Source organism: Scylla paramamosain, chromosome 24 (assembly GCF_035594125.1).
Source record: "Scylla paramamosain isolate STU-SP2022 chromosome 24, ASM3559412v1, whole genome shotgun sequence".
Classification (NCBI taxonomy): Eukaryota; Metazoa; Arthropoda; class Malacostraca; order Decapoda; family Portunidae; genus Scylla; species Scylla paramamosain.
The window spans coordinates 3875506-3883890 of record NC_087174.1 but is presented as its reverse complement, the minus strand read 5'-3'; the positions used below and the strand labels follow the sequence as shown (position 1 = coordinate 3883890).

Sequence of the window (8385 nt, the reverse complement as noted above, 5' to 3'; positions counted from 1 at the left end):
GCATTTACAGTCTGGCTTGTACAACAAGGTAACATCCTCAACCACTACAAAATATACCATATATTTTACACATCAAAGCTCCTTTCCTACTCCTTATAAAAGTCTTTGGTAAAGGAGGTGGCGGCGGCAAGGCGGCGTGACTAGGCGGTGCGGGCGACGGCCCGGCAGAGGTATCACAGTCAGGGTGGCCGCGAGGCAGCCGAGGGGGAAGGGGGAGGGGCTGACATGGCACGCGCCGCGGGGCACAGTGCCCGGCCAGCGGGGCAGGGGGAGGGACTCTGGTTGCGCCGCCATCGCGCGCCCCACCACGGCGCCGGGAAGCTCAGGATCACACAAAGCAGTCTCAGGATTCTTCCATCAACTTTACATAAAGCCTCCCCGTACAAGAATACTTCACCGCGTAATAAATACAAAAATCTATCATAAATTATTAAATACATCATAAGTCAACAATCTCACAGCATGTCATCTTTTGAGTGGCGGGAGGGAGGGAGGGGGAAGGGAGAAAGTGAGGGGGGGCCTCCCGGCCGGCACGCGGGTCCTCGGGGCCTATAACGCCTCAGGGTTAGAGAGCGAGGAGTCCGGGTGCAGCAGTTCCTTGTACAGCTCAGACTGGAGGAAGCGAAGGTACGCGTCAGATTCCATGAGCGCCTGAACCCTCTTCTGCGCCGCGTCGAAAATGTACTTGTCGGGGCAGTCGAGGGACTTCGCGATCTGGGCGCGTGTGCCGGGGTCCAGGTTGATCTTTGGGGAAAAAGAGAGCCTTGGTTACCGCCACACTCCAGGCTGCGGGGCCTACACTACAGGCTGAGTTCCTGCACGCTACCCTTTCACCCTACGAGCCTGACAACTAAACAGTCTGGGAAGGAACCGAACCTACAGTATCATCCCCTCGGCTACTTCCTGTCTTGCCTAAGCACTGCACACGTACTGTACATACATACACACACCCAACACATACATACACACGCTCTCTGCTGTCGCGTGTCCAAGTACTAACGGAATAGACGGCTCAACATTGCCCCAGCCCAAAACCCCAAAACAAAGGAAATGCGTCACAACAACACGCGTCCCTTCCTCTGTTACAACGTGGCGAGGCTGGCGAGGTGAGGGCGGGGCAGCTAGGTTAGAAGCGCGTGTCAGGGATGCAAAGGCGTGGCAGGGGACAAGCGATAAGAGGGGCGCCATGGTGAAGAAACCGTGCCTCGTATCAAAGCAGAAGATTCATGTGCCATTCTACATCTCCAGTGAAATGTGTGTGGGTGGCGACAAGCAGGGAAGGCAGAGGTGAGGACAGGGGTGTAGGTCAGTGATGTGCAGCAAGGGAGAGGCAGGGAACGCTGGCAGGGGTGTACAGGGAAGGAGGCAGGGTTGTGTTACTACAGAGGCAGAGAGGAGTGAGAGGAAAGAGGTGGAGGATATGATAGACAGCTGCTGATAAACCGCTGTGTTATGGCTTACGAGAGAGAGAGAGAGAGAGAGAGAGAGAGAGAGAGAGAGAGAGAGAGAGAGAGAGAGAGAGAGAGAGAGAGAGAGAGAGAGAGAGAGAGAGAGAGAGAGAGAGAGAGCCGTATCACCTTCTGTCTGTTTAGGTGATGTGATGTAATATGATCAGTGTGTGTGTGTGTGTGTGTGTGTGTGTGTGTGTGTGTGTGTGTGTGTGTGTGTGTGTGTGTGTGTGTGTGTGTGTGTGTGTGTGTGTGTGGTTGGTGAACGCGTGACCCTTGACCTTTCCCCTGACCCAAGCTGCTGCTGCTGCTGCTAACTTAAAGGGAAGAGGACCAACCAGCCGCCGCCATTACCACCGCCTCCCTCCCTTCCTCACTTCCTTCCTCATTCGTGGTCCTCTCTCACCTCTCTTGCTTCTCCCCATTTCATCTCATTCCATTTCCCATTCCTATTCCTCATTTTTTATTAATTTTCTCTTCTTCACCTCTTTCCGTATCGCCTCTTCATCAATTACATCATAATGCTGTCCCAGTTTTCACTCTCACTAGGGGCACACTCCATACTGTTATTTTAATGTAGGCCTGACGTGTGTGTGTGTGTGTGTGTGTGTGTGTGTGTGTGTGTGTGTGTGTGTGTGTGTGTGTGTGTGTGTGTGTGTGTGTGTGTGCTTCAGGAAAGGAAGAAAGGAAGACAAGGGAATTTTTCATCAATACATCAATGTGGAGAGAGAGAGAGAGAGAGAGAGAGAGAGAGAGAGAGAGAGAGAGAGAGAGAGAGAGAGAGAGAGAGAGAGAGAGAGAGAGAGAGAGCACCAGGTTAGTCAAGCTACTCGTATACATACACCACCACCTCTATACGTACAAAGCAATACACCCTAATGGAACACACACACACACACACACACACACACACACGAAGGATCCACGTGACATGTGCCACTTCATCTCTCTCTCTCTCTCTCTCTCTCTCTCTCTCTCTCTCTCTCTCTCTCTCTGTCTCACCGCTTCCCCATCCGCCTCCACCTCCCACCGTTACCAGGGCGACCACCAGCAGCGTATCGATCACGCCAGGTCCCTCAGTCCTTGGCTTTCCTTCGCTCCTATCTGTCCCTCCCTCCCTCCCTTCACTCCCTCCCTTACATCATGCACTCCTCTAACCCTTCAGCCAGACTGTTTCTACATATATAAATAACAACGACATTTGCGTTATCTAACTGTTATCTAACTCTCTCCTTGTCATGCTCCGTTCAACATCCTTTCCATCCTTCTTTCGTAACAACTACTACAATTTTACTACTATTTTGCATCACAGTTATCCTTCTCTTACTATTACTATTACCGCACCACTAGGATACTTCTCCCTTATCCTACAAACAAGAAAGATAAACTGGTTACCCTCCTCTTCCTCTTACTACTATTACTCTAGGATACAACTCCCTTATTCTACGACTCTACCAACACGAAGGATATGCAGAACTCACCTCTTTGGGAGCCTGGACCGCCACGTAGTCGGAATGGATCTTGGAAGCCTTGGAGGGCATTTTAGCTGCTCGAGTTTTCTTGAAATCCTCGACGGCTAGCCAAAATTCTACGTTCTCTTCACTGAATTCCCGTTGTAGGAAGGCCTTGAACAGCGCCTGTCCATCTGGGGAGAGAAGAATGAGGGTTAGTTTATGGGAAGACTCTACATGTTACTACTATTAAGTCCTGGCAATTCCTAAGGGTGGTGATGGTGCTGGGTATTACGAGAGAAAGTGGCTTGTTAAATGATTTGTATGTTTGTTTGTGAGATCATGGTGGTATGGTTGTCAAAACTGCTAATGGTATAACTGAAATATTCCTCCTTGTTGTTTGGTAATGTTAGGTAGGATTCGAAATCAATATTATATCATTAAATCGAAGAAATATCCATACATCCATCCATCCATCCATCTACCTGCTATCTATCAAACTATCTGGGTTACTATAACGACATGCAAGCGGCACGTGTCACGCGACCGCCATTGTAGTCTTGTTGTTATGGTAGAGTGGGGAGGAAAAATATTATGTTTGTTCCAATTATTCAAACTTTTCCCCTTGAAGCTTATCATGGCAATTTGCGTAAAGTATGTCAGAGCGGCGCCCCTTCATTAATGGTGTTGCTACTCCTTCTTTCTACCCAGAGAGAGAGAGAGAGAGAGAGAGAGAGAGAGAGAGAGAGAGAGAGAGAGAGAGAGAGAGAGAGAGAGAGAGAGAGAGAATTTAAGGCTACATTCCACTTTTGACAACTACTAACACACTTCAAATTCCTGAGAACTTATAAATAAAAGCAACACCAACTCCCCAACACCACACCTGGCACTACAGAGAGGTGGAGGGCGGGGGGGGGAGGGAGGGCCAGCCACGTGCCACGCCTCCCAGACACGTGCAGCTGAGAAATTTGGGGTGGGGGGAGGGGGAAAGGAACGAACTAAGGTGCAGGTGTGGTGGCGGTGGTAGTTGTGGTGGAGTGCAAGGGGGTCGATGTGGTGTGGTTGCTAAGGTGGTGACAAAAAGAAAGTGTTGACCTACCGCAGAGTTAAAAAAATACTAACTTCCCTTTATGCATCCTTCTTCACCCAGAGCTTAATGACTACCTTCTCCCTCTATCCCGCTCTCTCCTCCTCCCTTGCGCTCATTCCCTCTTTCACACCACCCTAGAAAGCTAGAAAAGGAAGGAGAGGTGCTCGTAAACACACCCCAGTGACCTCCCGCCTCTCCTTCCTCTCTATCACATGCAAAAAAATATACTAGAATACCAAAACTGAGCTTCTTTTCCCTGTCACACTTAAAAGTCCACACTCAGACGCTCGCTTTTTTCCTCAACACACTCAGAAACACTCAAACACCCGCACGCATTCAAAAAACCTACAAAATACACCCAAACACACACACACACACACACATACACACCCACCAAAACACACTGGGACACTTACATTTAGATGCCATAAGATTGTGAAAACTCTCAGCCCATCCTTGTACTTCTTCCGGCATTGGCCTCACGCTGCCTTGGGGGGTCTCCCCGGCGACGCAGCCAACTCAGCCGGAGTCTCATGTCGTTCCTGCAGGGGAAGAGAGCGCAAATGTGAGTACAGGCAGGTAAGGAGCAGCAGGTAAAGGTGAGGGGATGTGGCTTTAAGGGGGAGGGAATGGAGTGCGGGAGAATGAGTGCAGTAAAGATGAAGAGGAAGAGGAGGAAGAGGATGTCACGTATGCATGTATAGATGTATGTACGCATTGTTTTTCCTCATTACGCTAGTGTGGCAATGAGGGCTTGGTTAGGGTGGCACACTAACGTGGGCGGCGTGGGCGTGGAACAGGAAGAGTGACATCAGATTGTCCTACCCCCCTCCCTCCCTCCCTCCCTAAACCCTTGAACACATGCAAGGGGAGATAGAGAGGGAGAGGAGGGAGAGAGAGAGAGAGGGGGAGTTAGCAGGATATAAACGTCGTGTATTATTAGATCTCTGTCATAATGATCACGCAAGAGTTATGTAGTTGTAAGTGAAAAACAATGACTACTACTACTACTACTACTACTACTACTACTAATAATAATAATAAGTCTGTCTATGAGAATGACTAATGGAAGGGAAGGAAGGGAGGGAGGGAACGTGAGAAAGAGAGATAAAAACGAGTGATGTAAAAAGGAAGAAGGATGGAGGAAAGGAAGGAAAGGAAGGAAGGAAATGGGGGTATGAAAGAGAGAGAGAGGATGGAGAGGAAGAGAAAGGAAAGCAGGTGAGAACATGATACACAGAAAACAATAAGTAAAACAAGAACTTAATCAGACACTGGAGGGTCTGTGAAACTAATCAATGCGACCTCTTTAAAAAAAAATCGCACTGTTTTTTTTTCTTCTGACAAGCAGGATATGAGTATTGGGTTACGGGGAAAAAAGTTAAATGAATCCATATATAAACCGGACTTAGAGAGAGAGAGAGAGAGAGAGAGAGAGAGAGAGAGAGAGAGAGAGAGAGAGAGAGAGAGAGAGAGAGAGAGAGAGAGAGAGAGAGATGATTGTAAAAGCAGAGCAAGTGGCGACTCTTTTTCTCTCTCTGTACCCTTCCTTGCAGATGACGAGATAAAACATGGAGAGAGAGAGAGAGAGAGAGAGAGAGAGAGAGAGAGAGAGAGAGAGAGAGAGAGAGAGAGAGAGAGAGAGAGAGAGAGAGAGAGAGGGAGAGTACACAAGAGAAAACAAATGTCAAATAATAAACAACGAATGAAGGAAGAGAGAAAAGGAAGAGAGCGAGGCAAGATGACACGAAGAAAGTGGGAGACAGGGAAGAATACTGACACATCAGAAGCCCGTGACGTCACAACTACGTCATCAAACGTGCAAGACGCGATCAAGTCAACATTCCTGAGGTCGTCTGACTTTTCTCCTTCCCTCCGTGGCTATTTTCTCTCCCCATGTCACGTGAATCTTCCCTCATCAAGCTAAGTATAGTAAAAGACCTTGTGTGGGGTGATGTTTGTCCCCCTGGCTATGTTGAGACCGGGGAGGGAGGCGGAGAGAGGGGTGAAGGGGGAAGATGCTTGTCTCAGGGTCAAGAACACAATAATTCTCTCTCTCTTTCTCTCTCTTGTGTACCTGCAGCGGCCTTAATTAACTACCGGAGCTGATGCATATCCTCCCTATCTCCCTCCTCCTCCTCTGCCGCTCCTGTCCCTGTCTCCCGTCCCCCAAATCCACGTCAACCCTGTTTACATTCACCCTCGGGTTAACACCTGTCCTCACCGCCCCTCCCACACACCTGTTTCATCACCTCGCCTACGCACCCACCCTCCCGCCTCCCTGTACCTTCTACGCATCTATCGAGTCCGGTTTTACATATATTCTCACACTGTTACTAAATTCCTGTTTTTCTTTTTATGACCAAAATTCCCACTCATGACATCACTACAGAAATCCAGCCCCCCCATTCCCCATTTCCTCACATCTCTAAGGAAACGGCATCGCTTCCTCCAACATCCCCGTCACTGCTCTCATCACTACTCTTACTCAGCTTCCTACCTGGGGATGTTGAAACACTGGAGGGAGGACGGGATTAGGTGTAATGCATCTCTCCTTTCCTCCTCTTCCCATTCCCTTACTTCCCTTATCTCTTCCTTTAAAGGCTACATGAAAAGAAGGTTGTTCAAGGCTGGCTGCTTTATCGGGAGCGGTACGTTATGTAATATATGTTTGGGAGGCAAGGAGAGGATGGCGTGGGGCCCAGATATGAATGTGCCAAGTTGGGACACACACACACACACACACACACACACACACACACACACACACACACACACATGAGAAAGGAATACATCACAGCCAAACAGCTTGAAAATTCACTTCATACAATTTTTTGTTCTCCTCCTGTTTTAACGACCCAAGTCACAAAGTTGTGCTAGAAGTAAAAGACCTTGTTCTCAATATAAATGCCCTCTCGTGCACCATTGGCGCACACACACACACACACACACACACACATACACACACACACACACACCACAGGCCATCCATCACAAAACAGCAACTTTAATTTACCCTATTCCGTGGGCGAACGAATCCGATATCGCTGTGTTGAGTGAACCCGAGGACGCTCTTGGTAGCCTTGAGTGACTCTCTGCGGATGTCAGTGGCGATCATGGTGTTGGGTTTGAGGGATGGAACGCTACTGCGGGAGAAGGGCAGGGGGTCCCTATGGAGGGTGGCGGCAGAGATGTGGGGTGAATGGTGGCGGTTGGAGAAGAACCGAACAGGAGGGGAACCGTTTAGGGGTGCACTACGAACTGGCGGTGCTGGGGCTTCTGCCGGTTCTCCGTCTCCAGCGTTATTTCCTTGGTATATTTCCAGGTGGTGCCAAGGACGCGGTCACTTGAGGGTCAGAGTGTCACTGGGAGGTGGTAGATAACAGCCAAGTGCCAAAGTCTCTGGGCGAACACTGAGTAACTGGCAACACTGATACTGGTAGTGGAGCAGAGCCAGTCTACAAGTCTGTCTCTCTCTGAGCGCGGGGTTGATCTGCCGCGCCAGCTCCCCGCACAGCTAAATAAACCTTACCCCGCGGACCGCCCCCCCCAACGCTCCTCCATCCCCTGCGCCGACATCCCCGACAACGCACGCACAAGTCCTCCTACCCCGCCTCCTCCTCCTGCTGCTGCTGCTCCTCCTATCTTCCTATCCCCTCCCATTTTTTTTGTTTCCTCTGAACTCCACGTGTTTCAAATACTGTATCTCCTCCTCCTCGTTTTTCTCGTTCATTTGTTACCAGTCTCGCCTCCTCCTCCTCCTGCTGCTTTTCCCTCCAGCGGTTCTCTCTCTCTCTCTCTCTCTCCTTCTCTCTCTCTCTCTCTCTCTCTCTCTCTCTCTCATGAACATCAAGATCATTATTGGCCCATAGATCAAACATACGTGTGTGTGTGTGTGTGTGTGTGTGTGTGTGTGTGTGTGTGTGTGTGTGCTGATCGCGACGTAGTAGACCAATAACCTACCTAAACATTTCTCAAGAGATTGACGTCAGTAGTGAACATTTCTCTCAGCACAACCTGTTTGAAATCAGGTGGTGATGGTGGTGGTTGCGGTTAGTAGTGGTGGTAGTGGTGCCTCACACTGCGATGGTGATGACTGTGTAGTAGTAAGGGGAGTGTTCTGGGACGATAAATCACACCCATTACTTTAGCCACAGCAACCATTACACCTCCACCAACACCACCACCACAATCACTACCATCACCACCGCCACTATCACCAACAGCATCAACAATAACTGCACCACCACTTTAATTAAGGGTGCTGAGAGGCAGGTAAGGACTGATGGAGAGAGAGAGAGAGAGAGAGAGAGAGAGAGAGAGAGAGAGAGAGAGAGAGAGAGAGAGAGAGAGAGAGAGAGAGAGAGAGAGAGAGAGAGAGAGAATTTCCATTATT

General features: G+C 49.4%; 1 protein-coding gene across 1 annotated transcript; it reads right to left on the bottom strand.

Moving 5' to 3' along the window:
• Nucleotides 1-348: 348 nt before the first annotated feature.
• On the bottom strand, nt 349-7499 carry LOC135112590 (regulator of G-protein signaling 21-like). Its single transcript, XM_064027078.1, is given in 6 exon segments — nt 349-744; nt 2930-3093; nt 4406-4485; nt 4487-4531; nt 7006-7052; nt 7054-7499. Coding segments are annotated over 6 exon segments (585 nt in total). The 5' UTR covers nt 7108-7499; the 3' UTR covers nt 349-549.
• Nucleotides 7500-8385: the final 886 nt, after the last annotated feature.